The 20,311-nt window shown below is 42.7% G+C and overlaps 1 protein-coding gene across 1 annotated transcript in view; it reads left to right on the top strand.

The window, feature by feature from the left end:
• LOC119175990 (lipase maturation factor 1) overlaps positions 1-20,311 on the top strand; it is a 98,587-nt gene that overhangs the window by 31,617 nt on the left and 46,659 nt on the right. The window contains exon 6 of the mRNA XM_037427085.2: positions 1,864-1,929. Coding sequence (XP_037282982.2) covers positions 1,864-1,929 — 66 coding nt within the window. The remainder of the gene's footprint in view (positions 1-1,863; positions 1,930-20,311) is intronic.

Here is a 20,311-nt window from a genome sequence, read left to right as displayed (position 1 = left end):
CACCAGTAATCAATGCTTTGGATTATCGATTTTGGCATGTGGCATTTGTTTCTCGTGCACCCAGCACTTTCTAGTCGTTAGTCCAGCCACTCAACCTTTATAATCAGTTTGAATCTGCCCGCTCTGGCAACACAGTGATTTTTTAGACTTTTGCGTGAACCAATGTACGTGTGTTGTTGGGAAAATGCACTTGGCTGGTGAGCTTAACAGAAGTGCGTGCCCCTCGTGGTTATGCTACAGTACCGTCAAATTTCTGTATTCAAAAGAGCTTTTGCAAGTCACATATCAACAATTTTGTAATCTGACAGTGTTGAGCAGTAATAATTGCCAGAAATTTATGCCAGCCATTTAATAGAGAGCTGTTGTTTGGAAGTGGGGAAAATTTATTCTAAAAAAAATATATTTCCCAATGTCTACCACATCTGTAAATCTGTGGCCTATAAAAAATGTGGCCTTATCAACCAGTTTCCAGCAGCTTTGGTTTCGCTTGTATCATTATATCAGATACAGGGCCGCATCTAGTGTCACTAATCACTCCTATGACGTCGTCGCTACACGTGCATGGGTGCGCACCTGCCCCGCAAAAAACATGCGCATCTCGAAACTTTCTTGCACCCGCACCTGAATTGAGTGAGGACGAGCTTAGAGTTCGAGGATGACAGCACCTCAGCTTCAAGTTTTATGGCGACAATGCCTTGCGTCAGCCTGAGGCATCTGCAGCCGTTCATGTGTTTGTTTTGTTTACGGCCTCAAGTTGTATCTTCCACTGCAAGTGCATAGCTGCTGACCTTTGTTTTCACAATCTTTTATAACTACTGTGGTTATATGCGAGGTCCACGCGTCGCTGAGGTGCGGTGTGCTGGCGCCGGCTGCAGAGCTTCTCACAACACGAAGGCCTCAGGAGCACATCTTGGCTCTCACTTCGGAGCAGCGCAAAATGTATAGAACTGTGCACAATATTGTTAATTTTCTTAATATAATGTGCAAATATAGAAATAAATATGCTTTGATGCATATGTTGAAACGCCAGTCTATGCGGAGTGAGGTGGCTCATAGAAAGGGGTGACGCTAGACAAAATAGTGAAGTTCATTGGACATCCGATTTCTGGAGGAATCATTCACATGACAGGCATCCATCTATATTGGAGCATCTGCAGACTCCTATCACCAAAAAAAAATTTATGGAGAAAGGTGTAGGAGCTCACTTGTCTCAAAAAACGCCAAGCAATCCTTCAGGGCATGGTATGAGCAATGAAGCAGCACCTTGGTTCCAGTTTTCTTTGTCTGTGTGAATAGGAACATTGTGTACATTTATTATTTTTGTAATGTTCCTTGGTCATTTATTCTTCAAATGCATATTTTGAATTTGTTTTGTTTTGCACATTTTTGTATATATAGTGTTTTTATTGCACTGTTTACCAGCTGGCAACCAAAATTAGAACTTTTCACATAATTTTTTCATTCCAAAACATTTTTGTTGCTGTACAACATATATTTTTTTTAAAGAGCATTTCATTGTGCAAAATTCGGTATACCGCTATGCGTGCTGGAGTACTTTTCAAGCTTGCAAAAACTATTTTCCCGAGACCTTTGAAAAATAGCCATATTGGTGCGGTAATAAAAGAGTCAATTCTTATGAGTCACTACAATTAAAGGAAACTTTGTTTAATGAAAATAAATATTTGTGAAGCTTCCAGATAACATGTTATGTAAGTCCACTTACAGTACCAGTGAAATTGACATTTACACAGTTAAATACAAGGCATTTGTTTAAATTGTGTTGTCATGGTGCTGTCTGCCAGTGGTCAGCTGTTAATTTTTTGTCCATTTATTGTAGTGGTGGTTTGTGTTCTTGCAATGCAGGGCTTGATCAAGGTTAGAGGTGACAGATGCTGGTGGGAGCTGACATGCATGGTATACCACTACGAGGTATGGCTCATTTAACATTTTTGTTTGTAGGGAATAATGTTTTATTCAAGGGCTTTGTGGTTTCATTTAGTGAATGCTACTTCTCAGAAACTCTCTGCGTGTCTAATATAAACTGAATTTAATGAAGCTTCTTGAAAGTTGGGCTGGTGTAAAGAAGGAAAGAAAGAAACGCCCAGAGTGCATGCAGTTCGCTAAGAAATAAAATATACCCTAGAGGAATGTCAGGTAATGTGACGAGACTCCTCAACACATTTAATGCTGCATGACTGAAGGGTAGAATCATGCCAGGTATCAAGACTTGTGAATTGTATGAGTGATGGGTTTAAAGGGCTCGTAAACCACCTAGAGGTCGAAATTCAGTTGTGGTGGAGAAATTGTGCACGAGTTTATGTTGAAAACGGAGCCGTGAGAAACAGTGCAGTAATAGTGGAGTTAGACGCGTTTGATTATCGAAACAATGACAATCACTCATCTGCACTTCTCTTCGCTGGTATCCTCTCCCAAGCCGCTTTCCCCTTTCGCCGAGTGCACCGCCCACGCCCCTCCTAATATCATCATCGCTGGTGCGCTGCTTCAAACACCATCTACTTCTGGTTGCCGTAACTCTTGCCATAGAATCTGTGAGCTGTGTCGTTGCTGCGTGTTTGTTGGCGAACCGTGGCTGCTGTAATCGTGCCAGTATGAACCCTGCATAGTGTGCACACCTTCAAAAAAGGATCCCGTACAGGACATGTCGTGCCAGACAACCTCCGCCAAGAATAGGGGCACGCACGCGGGCCGCACTACGAACAACAACAAGCAGCGCCAAGCAGCATGGACAGCTGCTTGCAGATTAACTGGAAGACGTAGGCTCTTGCTCGACCAATCACAGCATATTTGATATGATTGATATGTGGGGTTTAACGTCCTAAAACCACTATATAATTATGAGAGACGCCCACGGCATATTTGGCTTGGCACGTTAGAGATACGGAACGGCGCGTCACACGGAGGCTCGATAGGCCTGGAAAGGAGAAGAGATTGTTTTCTGAAATTAGTGGTGGGCCGGCAGCTTGTAGCGCTGCCACATGTAAAATCGTTGATCGCGACGGCATTCGGTATACGATGCACGTGTTTACTTGAAATGTTTGAAAAAATATTGGATGTGGCTTACGGGCCCTTTAAGGGTACACGGAAACACTTAAATAAAACATTAGATTATGGTCTCATGATACGTAATTTCGTGCTGCGAACTCGATAATGAAGTCGAAATTTTGCGCATAAATTAACACAAATAACATTATTTTCTCAAAAACAAGCAACAGGCACCGCAACCGCCATCGCAAGTCTCGCCCTCCTTGTGGTTGGTCGAAGCTTCATGACATCACTGTCGGGAAGATGAGGACAGCTGACTGTGCTTGTTGGCAGTCAATGCCGTGTTTATCTGTTGAAATCGTGTAGGTGCTGTAAGTATGGCAAACTGTGAAAGTTGGACCGAGTTTACTGTACATCCGTACATGTTTGAGCCGGTCGTCACATGAAGGGCGACGACTGAAGCGGCACAGAAAAGCAAGTCCTGACCAGCCACTTTCACCCGCGTCGACACGTATAAGATGCATGCCTGTGCTTAATTTCACTGTAGAACAGTGTTACAAGTGATACGCTTATCACAGGATATAAAATTCGATAAGAAACAGCAGCATCGGCACTCGCTTTTAATCGCGTATTGGTACATTCGGAGCTAGGTGCGGGCAGTGTGCAAAAACATCACCTGTTCGTGGATTTCACAAGTCAGAGTGCCCTATTGTTAATGCAGTTAGTTTTGTACTTCGCAGCGAGCAAGACGCATGTGATGAGTCAGTATGCTACCGCGAGAAAAAAAAAAGAGCTAGACTAGTGCTGCTCTTGCCGCAGTGGTAATATGTGCTCTGAACTGCGCTGAATATTGTGCAAGAACACTTTGGCTTATATATTGTAGTTCTGTTTTTTATAATACTGGCACTTTTTAAAATTCTGCCCAGTACTACAGTGATAATGTGTTAAAATGCAAACGGTATATTAGCTGCGCTAGAAGCATGCGACTGTCGTGTAGAACAGCTGATTTTGATTATGCATACTGACATCTTTGTACACGTGTTTTCGCCATACGGGCTCATGCATGCACTGCGGGCAAATGAAGAAACAGGAGTGTGGCTGCTGCTTTAAAATTCGGCAGATTCGCAACCGCCGCAGCGCGCTTCATCTTGTAGGTTTTAAGTATTTTCTTTTAACTACAGCGGCACATTTCGCAGCCATCGTCTGATCCCAAGGAAACTTGCGAAAAGCAACTTTATCGCGATCATAAGTGCTGCAGCAGCCATATACCTCGCAGTAACTCGGCATCGCGAGTCCACTACACCCTTGCACCAACACAACTGTTAGAGAATGTCGGATGGCGAAAATCTTTAATCAGAAAAACAGAACAGTGCAATGGCAAGAAATTTCTACGAACTGGCAGAATGGATGCTTTGCCAGGCAGCAGACCGCAACAGAAACAAGGCACAACCGCGAAGTAAACAAGCTGAGCTGACTGAGCAACGCAGGCGGCCCAGCACAAAGTTGCTTGTCGGGCAGCGGCTCGATCCGGATTATGGTGTCACCTCCCCACGTGTCTATTTCTCCCATGCTCCACCCCTGCGCGTGCCCGTGCCGGGGGGACGTTCTCTTGGTCAAACTTTGCTCGCTTATAGCGCTGTTGTGTAATCGAACCTAGTGGAAAAAAAACCTCCGTAGACATGTTGTAAGAGGTCACGGATACCGAATTCACAATAAATTCGTGAATTCAAAACCTCTTCAGTGTTCCTTCAACCCAGTAATTCCCAGTCACAGAAAACGTTAAAAAAAAACTAGAAGACAAGTCGTATACATGCATTTAAACTAACATAAACAGACACCATATAAATAGCCCGCAATGCTCTCATTTGAAATTACAGCTTGTTGTACATATGCAACACTGAACGGAAGGTATAAGGAGAGGTGAAAGCCAGCTCAGCTTACATGATTTTTTTCTGAGTTCAAGAATGAGACAATGATCTGAACCTGATTGTCCAAAAGATGTTCTAAGCCTGCTGAAAGTGGGTTAAACAATCACAGTCTTTATTAAGGCACAGATACACCTGGCACTTTGAGCAAGAAACAAAGGTGTAGTCTCCTTTGCATGGCCCCGCCACGGTGGTCTAGTGGATAAGGTACTCGGCTGCTGAACTGCAGGTCGCAGGATCGAATCCCGGCTGCGACGGCTGCATTTTCGATGGAGGCGGAAATGTTGTAGGCCCGTGTGCTCAGATTTGGGTGCACGTTAAAAAACCCCAGGTGGTCAAAATTTCCGGAGCCCTCCACTACGACGTCTCTCATAATCATATGGTGGTTTTCGGACGTTGAACCCCACATATCAATCAAAATCCTTTGCATGCCTTGCATCTAGTTCTGTGCTCGTTCCAAAGTGGCCAGTGATGTGCTCCGTCTTTTGGGACACCTCGTGGTACTACACTGAGGACCTTCTTCATGACCAAGACATTTTCTGTAGATGGCTTTCCAGATGCACGCTTTCTGTAAAGCACCAATGTGGTCGCAAGCTCTGACAGAAAACTACGCAGTGGCATAGTACGATTGCCTTACTGTTGTGTGTGGTGTTTATGCAGAAACCATGTATTGACTGCGGCCATTTTGACAGTGTGCCAGGAAATATACATGCAACATCGCTTTGCCCACATTGGAAAGCGATAGCTGTAGCACATCTTGTCTAGCAGATCAACACCACCAATTAACATATTGTACATTGGCACAATAGCAGGGCAGTCAACTGGTATGTGCGTCTTCTGCTTTTTGTCCCATCTTTTGACAGTTGTTATTGGATCAACACCCACAGTTAGAGATCAGAATTACTGGCTGGTTGTCAAACCACTTCATGGCAACCAAGTTGTTCTGACCACACGACGCAACACAGAAGTCCAAGGAGCCATGACCCTTCTTTTTCATTTCTTTCACGCTCATCAACTTTCATGATTGCAATCTGCTCTTTCGGACAGTGCCAATGTATGAGATTTTCCTGCATGAGAGCTCACTCACCAAATGAGGACTTGAAAAAAAATTACCATCAATAATTGCTTTATTTTCTCGGTTAGGAAGATTGAACAGAGCTGGATAACAACTCTAGCTCCAAGACCGAGCTCATATCCTCCTTGATCGTCGTAGAAACCCCTGCTAGATGCTGGGTACACGTCAAAGTCATAGCAGAACCCCGACCCTCCTGCCCAGGCCCAAAGCTTGAGACCGCACTTGTATTTGGGCTTGCTTGGCAAGTACTGTCGTATCGGAGACCTTCCCCAAAATGGAATGAAAATTTCATCGCTACAAGACTTAGTTTCCTGTAGAATTTTCATTATGTTTCTGCATAGTTCTGATATCTAGGGGTGCTCTTTTCAGCATTTATCTTCTATTGTTTTTTCTCTTGCAACATCATTGTCGACGAAGTGCAAGTTGCAAGTGACTTTTTATCTTCTCGAATCGGTTCCGCAACATAACTTGTGCTACAAGCTCATACCTGCTTCCCTGTTCCCAGTATGCACAGGCATTGTGCATATCCACGAGGCCAATATGGAAAAAACATTCTGAGCACAGAATTTAGTTCTTCAATAGTCATGCCCAATTCTGTTCCATTTTTCTGCATGTCGTATTTGTTAGTTTATTCCATGACACGTGTCAGCATCGTTCTTGACGCAAACAAGTCAAACAGATGCTTTGCTGAGTAAGGCTCGGAGGGAGCCAAAGGCAAGTCATTTTCGAAGCAACGTCCCCAGGATTCCGGCTCACGAGCAGGAGGCGCGCTTTCCCGCACAGTGGGGGCAGGGCCCCACGTCACTCTATGAAACCGGAGAGCAAAACGATAATAACTCCTCTCACTTTCTGATTTTCTCATTGCTTTCATGGTTTCAAGTAGCAACTGTATGAACCTTTCTTCTGCCGGAGTTACAGTATCGTGGTTACAATAGTGTGAGTTCCCCAGCTTATCAAAAGATAATGCACAGCGCCTATGGGCGCTCTCGGAAATATAGGCTGTTTTACCGCATTTGAATCGCTTCAGTGGAGACGTGCTTGAAGATATCTAATTGCTTTCTGGGATTTAGGTACTGGCATATGTTTAGTTCATGATGGTATAGAGTGTGTTTGGATCGCGTGGTAAAAAAAAGTTCCCTGGCCAGTTTTGTTCTGGGTGTGACAGCTGGATTGGATGGATGGATGGATTGATGTGGTTGTACCGTTTAAATGAGGTGGTAGCTAACGTCACCTAGCCGTAATACTTAGTGAACCAACAACTAGATTTATCTTTTTTTTTTCTTTAAATAGTGAAGTTGAGGACTGGTACTTTGCAGTGAAGGGTTAAATTTCACTCGTGCCTTGACTTTCGCCACCTATCAGATAACCTCCTTCTAGTTAATTCTACCCGCTTAAAGTCTATTTTGCCCTCCCTGTCTTTAAACCCCAGTGCTCTGAAAAACTCTGCACCATCATCCTGAACAATAGGGCGAAGCCCTTTACAGAACATTATCAAGTGTTCGGCAGTTTTCTCCTCCTCTCCACACGCACTGCATACTGTGTCTACCGCTTCATATTTGGCCCGATATGTCTTGGTTCGCAATACCCCCGTCCTAGCCTCAAACAGTAGAGAACTACCCCGAGTATTATCATAGATCCTTTCCTTGGCAATTTCCTGCTTAAAAGTTTGATAGATCATTAGTGCAGACTTCTTAATCATGTCAATTCTCCACATGTTGGTTTCCGTTTCCTTCACCTTCTTCTTAACCGATAGTTCTTTTTGATTGATTTGTGGGGTTTAACGTCCCAAAACCACCATATGATTATGAGAGACGCCGTAGTGGAGGTCTCCGGAAATTTCGACCACCTGGGGTTCTTTAACGTGCGCCCAAATCTGAGCACACGGGCCTACAACATTTCCGCCTCCATCGGAAATGCAGCCGCTGCAGCCGGGAATCGAACCCGCGACCTGCGAGTCAGCAGCCGAGTACCTTAGCCACTAGACCACCGCGGCGGGGCTAGTTCTTTTTGGTTTGGCCCCCTGCTGTTTTCTAAGTATTTACCCGTTTCTGGTTCGCTTCCTCCATTTTGTGTCGACATTCTTCAGGTATAGGTAGCTGAAAACCTTCCTAGCCCAACACTTCTCCCCTATTTCTCTCAATCGCTTCTCAAATTTTATCTTGCTGCTATTCCCGCATTGCCGAACGTCAGACCAGAAACCATGACCCCTTTTCATATTCCTTTCATAGCCGTCGTAGCTCCATCTGGCGTTGAGATGGTTTACTCTGCGGTGCCTCGTAAAAATTGAAATAGGGTATGCGTGAAAAGAGGGGATTCCTATGGAAGGCACTTTTATGACCCCGCGAAACAATATTTAGGGTTCGTTGAGGTGAAGATCGATAATATTAGCACATCAATAGGGTATTGTTAAAAAGGACGAAGTGCACGTTTCCGAACATTCAGTGTATGTACCACATAGACCCCGCAATTTGCAGCACATTCTCGAGTTTTAAAAGTTACATGGTAGTTACAGTTATCCACTGATTTGTTAATCAGTGCTAATTAACTAATGCATCCACGGTCAGGCTTTGAAATTGCGAGTAATATTCACCGGGCACGATATTACGGACGGTGGTATCAACTCGCCGTTCGTGCCGCTTAAATCCGGCATACCTCAGGAATCCGTCCTTGGGCCTCTTTTCTTTTCGGTTTATATCAATTTTTCCAGCTGTGATATCCCAGCAAATCTAAAGCTTTTCGCAGATGCCTGCGTGCTTTAAAGTAGTTAATGCTTCCAGCGACCAGGTTCTTTTAAATAACTCTTTATCTAAGATTCAAGATTGGTGCACAAAATGACAAATTACTTTTAACGCGAGAAAAACTTTGGCAATAACCATAACCTGCAAAAAAGATCCATTAAAATTCTAATACAACCTAGGCAATCAATCCTTGTCCTTTGTTTCGCAGTATACACACCTTGGTCTTGTCATCACATCTGATTTAAGATGGAACGAACATGTTCTTATACTGAGAAAAAGGCTTTGAAAATACTAGGCTGCCTAAGATGGGCACTGGCTAAGGCATTCGGCAAACCTAAATGACTGCATGTGAAATGTATGTAATACCAATACTAGAATATTCATCGGCTGTATGGGACCCGCACACGCAAGCTAACACAGATAAACTTAAATCAATATAACGAAAAGCTGTAAAATTAATATTAAGTGCCTAAAAGTAACACATCTCCGTCAATTGTTCTGGAAAGTGATAAACTAGAAACCCTGAAATAGAGACATCACAAAATAACGAAGCTGTTCTATCTCATATATAATAATAAGCTGACAGTACAAAAAAGTAATTATATTGAACCAACTTTGCGCCACGAAACGCGTGCCTCCAATCTTGAAAGAGTGACTGAGCCCCTATATACAGGTACCCTTTTTTTTCCCGCACAAGCAGAATGGAACAATTTGCCACCAGAGATTCTTGAAAGCGTCGGTCTCAACCAGTTTCTTCATGTGTTAGCTGTTTCACATGGCTCATAACTACACTTTCCTATATATTACAGTGCACTTCACTTTCATTTCATTTCAGTTCATTTATTTTACCCTCAATCGCACATAGCTTTACAGAGGGGGAGTGCGGTACAAAAAAATAATAAACTATAAACAAGAGCAAACATAGTAGCATCAAAATAATAAAGATTACAAGACATGATGTAAATTTGATGTTAGGCAATACACTGAATGTATGTGTAATTACCATCATAAACATGGGGAAACAAGGTACAATAATATAAATGCACAATATACACTTCACGCGTCATCACGTAAGTACTCCTGTATTGTAGAAGTACTCCTGTATTGTACTTTAATACCTATCTTGATCAGACTGATTGCTTGAGGTTAAATGCCTTGCTTCTGCACGACTTTTCAATGCTTCGATTCTGCAATGTCTCGCTTCTTAATATTGCCGACTTTATTTTTGCTACAGTTGGTATTTGACTTCTTTTTACTTTTTACCCAAACAACATAACCTAGTGGGCACTGTTTTTATAGTTTTTGTTTTGCTCTTAGGACTGTGGACCATATTTTATGTCGCTTCTTTTTTTTGCATTTTGAATCATCGCGCTTTCGTTCAAAACTATCTATACTGCTGTATCTCCTACACATTGTTGTGCCCACTGCGCCAGACACCCTTGCCCAAAGTCTGGCACTAGACTGGCAGTTTTTTTTTTTTTTAAATACAAGTCTATAAATAAATAAATCCACTTTCTTTTTGTTATCATGCAACTCCAATTTAATAATAGAAATTAAAAATATTAAGTGAAGTAAGTTAGAAGAGAGAGATATAATGCTAAAATCCGGGGAAGTTAATTTTTTTAGGAACATATAACCTTATTTGCACTGTGTTATGTCCACGGTAGCCGGAATAACAAGCGTACGTAACAGGGAACTGTGTTCATTACTTTCAAGAAAGGCATTTGCGCGCAGCATGGTCCAAATGGACCGAGCGCTGGCTTTCGAGTTCGCTGTGGGTCATAAAAGGGGCGAGGAGCACAAAGGACAGGCAACTAGTTCGCGGGCGCACTGATTGCCCCGACTGTCAGTTAGTCCCCGGGCGCGCAGCGTCAAGTATCGTGGGAGGGAGGTCAGATGGAGGGCAGGGCGCATCCCTGCAGCTGGCTGGAAGCGGGAATGCACGGCCTAAAGCCTTTCTATGTGTTTTCCGGTAGAAGACACAATGGTAAAGCTTTAACTTGAACAAACCAAAATCTTCTGCCGAAACTTTTTTTTTAGGATGGGCGCCATCTATTCGGGCATTCTGTGAAACTGTCGGGCGACCACTGGTTGTCCTTTGTGGAGTTGCCAGCAACGCGAGGAGTCTTCCTTATGTGGTGTGACCTTTCAAGGTGGTTCTAGCAGAATGGCTGGGATGCGTGTTCGCAGCTCCCAAGAAAACGTGAGATTCTCCAGTACCTGGCCCATCTAGCCTGTTTGAGTTGCTTGAAAAAGAAAAAAAGCGTGCAATGAGCCGCTGTGACGACCCTGTAGAGTTCTCGCAAGAGCACGTTTTATCTCTACCACGTAGTGTTTGACCTGTCCGTTTGTGGCTGGGTGGTTCTAAGCAGATTTCACCACTGCGATGCAGTTGTCACTCGTTGGATTCCTGTACTTTGGCTGAAACGAATGCGATTACGTTGTTTGAAACCACCTTTTGGGGTAATCCGAAAGTTTTGAACAAAAAGCGCAGGAAATCGATGGCAGCTGTCGATATTGTTTTGTTCACATGGTGAATTTCAACCCATTTACTGTAGGCATCCGAAATTACCAGGAATGTGCGCTAAGGTGTGCTCGGTCTGCCCCAGTCCGGTGCTGGAGCTCATGGCAGAGTGCGTTGATTGAAGTGGTGGGCCGTGCACTCTGCAGCTATCTCGGTGCCCTTGCCGATTCCTGGCCACCACATGTAGCTGCAGGCACACTTCATTGTGATCACGCCTCGGTGTCTGGCATGAATGAAAGCCATTGCTCGTTGTCGAAGTGGGTCATGAATGACAACTCGTAATCCTAATTTGATACAATCACGAGAGAGTTGAACTCCATTGCTCTCTTGTGAAAAGCATTGAAGTTTTCATTCTTGAAGTTTTGAACTCTGCCCTCCATCAGGGCATTGTATAGCTTGAACAATGATGGGTCATCTTGTGTGGCCATTGTGACTTTGTTGGCTGTTAGTGAGGGGCCTTGATAGCGCTTCGAACATGAGCACGCAGCCAACTTGAGGTGTATCCTCAATGGTTTCTCTGAGAGGTAAGCGGCTCAGTGCGTCGGTGTTTCCGTGCTTGTTTTCAGGACAGTACACGACGTCGTAGTCTTATGCTGACATCTTAATGCACCATCGGATCATACGAGGCGAAAGTGTCTGTGGAATCTGCTTCAGGGGCCCTAGGATACTCAGGAGTGGCCTGTGATGAGTCAGAACAGTCACATGTCTGCCCACGATGTACTGATGAAAATGCGTGGCTCCATAGATGACGGCCAGTTCTTCCTGATAAACCTGAGAATAATTTAGCCCCGCAGGGGTCAGCGTGCGAGAAGCGAACGCTATCGCAGGGTTTTTTAGTTTGGTTTTAGTTTCGTTCCACCGCAAAAAGTTTCATTCCGTTCCAGAGCGAAAAAAAAGTTCCCTAACAGTTCGTAATGGTTTTTATTTTTTCTGCAAAACATTAAAGTTAAATTAACTACAAAAACATAAGATTTTCCCTTTAAGAGTCCGGGACCGGACTAAAATAAATTACCACGTTCCTAAGGGAAGCACAAGTAGCTTTACCGTGAATTCGTAACCAAATAACGCAAACCAGTGCTTTTCTATGTTATCGTATTTGATTCACTGAAGATTGAATTAGAAATATTCTGAATAGGCTCAATGTTTTTTTTTTTTTTTGTGAATAGTGCGAACATGATCTCATAAGCAGCCTGTCAATGAGGGTATTCTCTTATATGCGCTACCACTGTTGTGATCAAGCAAACTTCAGGGTGGCCTGTGTGAAAGGCATACGAAAGCCCGCTTGAATTAATACAAACATCTATGGTTGCCACTTTTTTTTTTGTTTTGCACAATATTTGGACACACCTTTACTAAGGGATGACTGCCCTATAGATACACACTGATTCTGTGCCCTCAGTTATGCAGAATATTGCTCACGTTTCATGACGTCAGTTGTTCCGGATCCCCGAGTTTTCCCGTCAAACAAACAATAAAAAACATTTCGTTTTTGCTCCGGAATGAAATAATTAATGACGCTCTATTTACGTTTTCGTTCCAGTCCAAAATATCTTTTTTTTTTTTGTTTTGTTTTCGTTTCGTTCTGACACTGGGCTATCGCTGCTTCTCTGCCTTGATCGTCAATCTGGAAAAGCACTACACCAACGTCGTAGCGTGAAGCGTGACATGCCAGAAGCAAAGGCCAGTGTCTCATCATAGTGACTGGGCCTCACACTGTCACGCCAAGGCGCGTCTTTGCAGTGATGCATACTTGGACTTCTGCGACACGAGGGAGCAAGTGCTGACAGGTCTCTGATCGCAGGAATATTGCACAATGCTCCTCAGGAGGTCATCTCAGGACGAAGACGACTTGCGCTGCACGATGTACACAAATTCCTGGTGTTTTTTCCTGGTATTCCAGCGAAGGTATCGAAAAAATTAATGACACTTTGAAGTATCTCCTTGCGAAATCGAATAAATGGAATGCTGCTGCCGATGCCTTGAAGTTCACAAAAGGACTTGAAGTTGCTGTGCATGAGAAAACCAGTCATGTTTACAGAAAACTCGATCTTGAGTATTGGAACGCGAGTCTCATACAAGAAAGTTGCATGAAGAGACCTCGCTGCGCCCAGGAAATGGAGCAAAAAGTTACATCACCTACTGACATCTAAGACATATATGCCGCTGAACTGCGGACAGAACTACTGGCAAATGGTATTTCTGCAAATGGTATTTGAAGTCAAATCAGTATCAAAATTGTGTCATATGCTTTACAAGAATAGGACAGCAGCGCAAAACTTGTGAACGAACCAGTGACTAGGAATGCAGCTGTCTCCTGGGATAATCACTCGACCAGTGACTACACGTGGGCGACCATAGCTGAGTGTCTTCTTTTGAAAAAAATAATTCACTTTCCTCACAAATGTACATTCTTATTTCACGTGGTGTCCAATTGTTCTCCTAAGTTCTTGAAAACTTTTATAATAAATTTCTGTAACATAGTATAGGCTTTTGCAAACATAAGTAATGTTCATGAAGTTTTCACCATATAGTTGCTGCCTTAAGCGTTTAGTTCAAAATGGTTCATATTTATTTATTGGTTTCTTTTTTATTTCATGGCTGTGCCAGCAGTGTAGCCAGAAACTTCTTGCAGGTTGAGGCTTTACCGTTTTTTATGCATGCTGGTGCATCTCTTTGTATGTGTACGTGTACACAAGCATCCCCCCCCCCCTCACCCCGGCACTGCCTACGCAAGGGGTCTGTGAGATTTTGGCAGCTGAAGTGAGTTCTGACACCAGTAAGACGCCCAAATTGACCGCTTCTATGGTTTTATGCTTGAAATAACTGAAAGAAGTTACTGCAGTGGTAATGTTTGGTCGGTAATTGGCTCTGTCTCATAAAGAGAAAATTGTTGCTGAGGCTTGATAAGGACAAGAAATAAAAGTACCTGTGAATACTTTACTATTTATATTTGGTTTGAATGTATACAAAGTGCATTTATTACTGAATACTGTGCTTGAACATATGTATCTACCTTGTGTTATGATCTTGGCATTTGCATCTGTTTATAGGTATAATTTGTAAATTTGTGCATGCCATGATTTTTTATATTTGTATCGGGGTATGTATATAGGTTGCACACATTTTGTGGCGGCTGTCGTGTTTGATTTTTTGCGCATTCATTTCAAATGTGCGCACAATTATAGTCTAACAATCTTTGTATTTGTTATACCCCTGTCACACGGGCACTTAAAAGTCTTTTAAGTAAGCGGTCGTTTTTCGAAAAAGAGTTCCTGACAGCAGACACACGGCACAGAGCGAACTCCTTTTCAGAAGCGGTCTTTTTCGTAAACCGCGTTCGTCGATCTCTTTTACGGCTCCGAATGAGTAGCCTCGAAACCAGTGGGCGCCAGCAATTTTCGAGTGGTGGGAAAAAAAGAGCGAATGCTTATTTTTCTGTCACCAAAACTCTTTGTAAAAACAAATTTCATATCCCGCAGAAGGTGTAATGAACTCTTTTAATGGTTATTTCCTTTTCTACTCTCGTAAGCAGCTACAACGCGTCGGCAATATCACGTGGTGACGCTCGGTCTTGCGCTGCTTTATCCTCTCCTTGGCGGCTTTTGCAGCGTCTGCTTCGCTTTCCAGAGCGAGAAGGCAGGCCGTGAGGCTTGCGATTCTCGCTTTTTCTCCCGTACGGTCGCCCATAACGTGTCGAGAGCAGCGAAAAACAAATACGGTAAATAAAAGCACAGTGGTGCCAGACGGACTTGTGCATGTCGCTAGTTATGGGAATGCTTCCTTATCTAGTGCAAAAAACTTTCACATTGGTGTTTCTTCATCTCTTATTCTTAAATTTATTTGAAGAAACGAGCAGTGCAACAAGTCGTTAATTTGTACATTGTGATACATCGTTTAATTTTCATTGCTTCTCTTTTAACTGCTAGCGCCACGCTTTCGCTAGCGTCTTCGAACGAAAACACTAAAAGGAGATCGTTGCTGCCATGTGTCTGCGCCGCAAACACCTCTTTGTTAAAAGTCTTTCAACTTCGTAAAAGACCGCTTACTTCAAAGACTTTTTGCACGCCCGTGTGACACAGGTATTTGGCATATTGTAGAAATAGATCATAATACAGTTTTACAACATATTTCTTTATAACAAACGAGCTGCGTTGTATTTTGCATGTGCATTTTTTACTACAAAAGACAGCTCTATCGAGTCTATCACTCTTCACAGGTACTTTACCTTATCTGTGGAAGGTAGGGGAGGTAGTTCCACTTCTCAAATCAGGTAACAAAAACTTAACAACCAACTATTGTGCCATTTCTCTTACCAGCACGTGCTTCTAACTATGATATTATACTTCGTGACCAGAAGCATCCACAATTTTCTTGAAAATAACACCTTCTTTTCGCCTTCACAACACGGTTTTAGGAAATCATAATCATGTGAGACTCAACTCATACCTTTCACTGATCTAATTCTTGATCATTCATCATCCGCTAACTGCATTTTGCAAAAGCACTGGATAAAATGTGTCAAACTTCTCATCCACAAGTTACGGGACTTAAATCTTGATATTAACCCAATAAAATAGGTCGGATGCTTTCTTGCTAATTGCTTACAATACGTTACTCCTAACGGCTACAATTCATAAATGTGCCATGTTACCTCAGGAGTGCCCAAAAAGTTGGTCCTCGGTCTTTTGTTGATTCTAATATATATTATTGACCTACCCTCTCAAATAACTTCTAATATCCACCTTTTTGCTGATGATTGCAATAATTTTACAGAAATGACTTCAGACGACTATTGTAATCACCTACACTCCGATTTAAATATAATATCTAACTGGTGCAGCTTGTGGCTAATGGAACTAAATATTAACAAATGTAAAGTTAAGCATGTATTTATGTCACCTAACTCTTCTCGGGTATACTACCTAAATAATCTCCCTTGAGATCAAGTAACGTCATACAATACTTAAGAATTCATATCACATCAAATCTTACTTGGACAATAAACATCAATTACATAATTAACAATTCTAACTGCTCACTTGGCTCCCTCAAGCAAAACTTTTTGATGCTGCTGACTTTTAAAAACTATTACACTATAAAACATTAATACTAACATCCAAAATTAGCATCATCCTGATTAGTCTGGTAACTTCATAACACTAAACTCATTAAAGCATTAGAACTAGTTCAGAATAACACATCTTGTTTTCTTCTTTCTCCTTATAACAGAACTGCCAGCATAACAACCATAAAACTAGCCTATCAGTTTCATCTCTTGCAGCCCGGTTTAAAATCTCCAGTTTATCATTGTTTCATAAAGTATTTCACCACACAACATTGCATGTCATGTTCATTCATAATGCGCACTATGTATCGCGTCGCATCAATCAATATTATGAGGTTCATGTTCCCTTTAGCAGCACCAACACATTTTGTCCATTATGCATTTCTTGCACGTCACTACAGTGGAACCACCTTTTCAAAAATATTTTATGTCTTAGTGATAACTCCTCGTTTCATGTTGCATTAAAGGGTCACTCACCAGGTTTAACAATTTTTGAGCTGACGAGCGCAATGCATAGACGAGGTTTTTATGATCACGTCTGCCAAAATGTGCAACGCTGCGCGCTGCGGAAATGGGTCAAATTTCAAGATGAACGCTGCTCCCCCTCCCTTCTACCGGCATGCGCCCAGAGAATGAGGGCATGACGTGTGCGTATGAATGGAACTACGTACATGGCAATGCAGTAGACGACTCTGCTCTGACGTTGCAAACAGTGGCGCGTGACGTGGCGAAAATTATTTAACATGGCATGCGTAGTTTATATAATTTGTTGCTTGAAGAGATTAATAAAGTTCTAAATAAAAATAAGACGCCATAAGGGAGTGTGAGCGTCTTTTTTCCATTTTCTCCCGTGAATTACAATGAGATGCGGGGCTAATGTGCCGGCGTTTCGCATGTGTTCGTGTACCCGCACGCAGCGCATTGAGCAGACGACCGCCGTGGAACGCTCCTACGGATTCGCGCACTCATTGTGCTAATGTATTCTGCCGTGTCTAAGCCAGCGTTTCCAAACCATCCCGCAGAAACAGAAGAAGACCGCAAAATAGCGCTGGTCAGCAAAGCAACGCCGCTCGCGTGCTCGAGGGTTGGACTTGTTTGGGCACGTCATGCGCATGTGACCTCTTGGTCAGATGCCTGAGAGGGTGGGGAAGAGATTTGGCTTGCAAAGGCTACACGGAGGAGTGGCAAGGGTTTCGATCTCGCCTCCTCTCATCCTGGTTTTGCGCCACTTCAAAAACCCGTTTTCTCTGCCCGTGATCAACCAATTCGAAAAATTTTTGTGGCAAAATGTTCCTCATCGGACACCTAACAACTTCCACTGTCTAACTAAAATTGCTATGGAGCCTGGTGAGTGGCCCTTTAAGCAGTATTGCTAACTAGATTGTCATTTATTTTCCTGCATATCATGTATGTTTGTTTTTCTCACGTTTTTTATTTGTTGTATAACTTAGCTTGATTTAATACTTTGTAATGGTATATTTACTTTTTCCTCTGTATTGCACATTTATGCGTTACTTATGCTGTACGAACTACTGATTGTAACCTGTAACCTACACCCTTCTTAATACCTTGTTTAGTACTGACGGTACAATAAATGAAACGAAAATCACCGCTGGAAATATTTCGCTTATTCCGGAATATTTTTTGTGCTACCTAGGACTCAATTCATACTAATAATTGGGCTAGCTGGATTTGATACAAGGCGTAAGGTAAAAACCGCACAAAGAGAAGGTTACAAGAAAAGTACTATTGACACAAGCGCTGCATTTCTGACTATAGACTCAAATCGTTCCACAAAACCCTGTATTTGCACTGTTTTATACCTTCTACCTCACAGGTGGTCTCACAGGGCAATGAGCAATGTCACAGGACTTGAGCAATGTCGGTACAAGAGGCAGTCATAGTTTTGTTCAACAGCATTTTCACGATGAGTGTTGACACTTGTGACGTCCTGTGTGAACTAAGAATCTTACTAAGCACACAGTGCTCTAGAAGCTGTATCAGGGACTTGATACACGTACCTTAATGACATTGCTTTGATAAATTCATTATGTTTGTTTACATTGAAAACTTTTCAGTGTGAACGGGACGGGGCACAAAGAAGGAACTACATAACACAAGCGCATCAACTGAAGTTTTATTGAAGTAAAATTCAAATTCAATTCACTAGGCTTACGTAGCTCACATTATACAAGGCAAACGAACAGCTCAGATATACAAACATCGCCCGCATTTTTATGAAGTACGCTTCCGTGAGTTCCCGTGCCCTTCCATCACTAGGTTTGTGCATGATGACAGTTTTGTCAAAGAACTGTCTTGTTCGCGCTGAAAATTTCTCAATATGCGTTAGTTCCAAATTGCCCACCTATCTACTTTACTGCAATTTGTTCACAGTATCAACTTACAAAACACACACGCATTATGGACGAATATGCCATCAACACAGACCTTAGCAATTTATGCAAACGTATTTTAAATTGGGTACAATAAAGTTTCCACATTTAGCGTGCACTTGTACACAGTAGCCACACTACGAAAATGAAGCTTTGACGTACTGTATTGACTTATATGCTAAAGAAAAAAAAATAAATCTCACTGGGTTCCTTATGTGCTCACCTAAGATTAATGAAATGCAAAATCAGTCTTATTTCTTCTCAGCCAATGTACCCAACGTCTCTCTCCAAGGTATTCCTATATCAAACATAGTTCTCTGGCTGCCTTGAATATGCGCTATACTGCGGGCAATGAAGAATCAAATATGAGTGAAAAAAGAGTGTTCAGTATGACCGAAAACTGCTTAACATTGCTGTTGCTTTCTGCAGAGACTTCAAGGCATTTTGCAACTGCGCTAGTCTTGCTAACTTGATAGGCAAAGTAGAAGGTGCTCTGGAGGCTTATACTAGAAGTTGGGCTATATGAAGACGCAACAGCAAGAAACCATGTTACCGCGATACCAAATTAGTGCCGGTGCCTCCGTGCTTTGCTTTATGTTCCCCTTCGACAGGGCGGGTAAACAGAAGAAAGCGGGGAGAGCACAAAAGAACGCAGGGACCGACCGACTCTAAGTCATTGGCTGAATCGACACTCTATGTGATAAAAAATCACAGTGGCCGCCATGTCGGAGAGAACCTGTCTGAGACATCAGATAAAAACAACGTACAAAGTCAGAGCACTAATTATTGGGTGACCTCAACAGAACTTCAGGCGGTTAAGTCTCTACGCAATAATAAAGACATTGTAATACTTCCTGCAGACAAGGGCAACGTTACTGTCTTGCTCGACACGAATGACTACGTGAACAAGATTAACGCCTTTCTCGAGGATGCCAGCACGTACCTTTCACTACATAGCGACCCAACAGCAAAACTTCAAAGGGACCTCCAAAAGCTGCTAGCAGACGTCTTTCGCTTCGTGCCGCCTACACAAATGTCTTTATATTACTCTCTTCTTTGTAACAATGGATCAGCGCCAGCTATGTATGGACTGCCTAAGATTCACAAGACAAGTGTCTCAATCCGCCTGATTGTCGATTTTTCAAGGTCGCCTCTGAACAAGCTTTCGGCTTACCTACACAGTACCCTCTCGCCACTCGTTAGAAAAAGTGAAACGCACTTAAGGAATTCCAGTAATTTCATTGATAAGGTACGCGACATGGTACTAGATGACAATGATGTTCTAGCATCTTTTGATGTACGGTCGCTTTTTACAAGTATACCTGTTGGTCTGGCAATCGATGTGTGCAAAACAGCCCTTGAGTCAGACCAATCATTGTCGGACAAAACGCCCATCGATGTTCCTGATCTGTTACGGTTGCTTAAGTTCTGCTTAGAGAACACCTACTTTATATTCGGGAGTAAATACTACAAGCAGGTGCATGGCACTGCAATGGGATCTTCTGTGTTCGTTAGTGTCGCAAACCTTACAATGGAGGCTGTTGAATACCGGGCTCTCACTTCATTTGCTGCCCCGCCCAAGACTTTC

This window comes from Rhipicephalus microplus, chromosome X, assembly GCF_043290135.1.
Source record: "Rhipicephalus microplus isolate Deutch F79 chromosome X, USDA_Rmic, whole genome shotgun sequence".
Classification (NCBI taxonomy): Eukaryota; Metazoa; Arthropoda; class Arachnida; order Ixodida; family Ixodidae; genus Rhipicephalus; species Rhipicephalus microplus.
The sequence above is the reverse complement of the archived record's forward strand: the minus strand, read 5'-3'. Positions and strand labels throughout refer to the sequence as shown.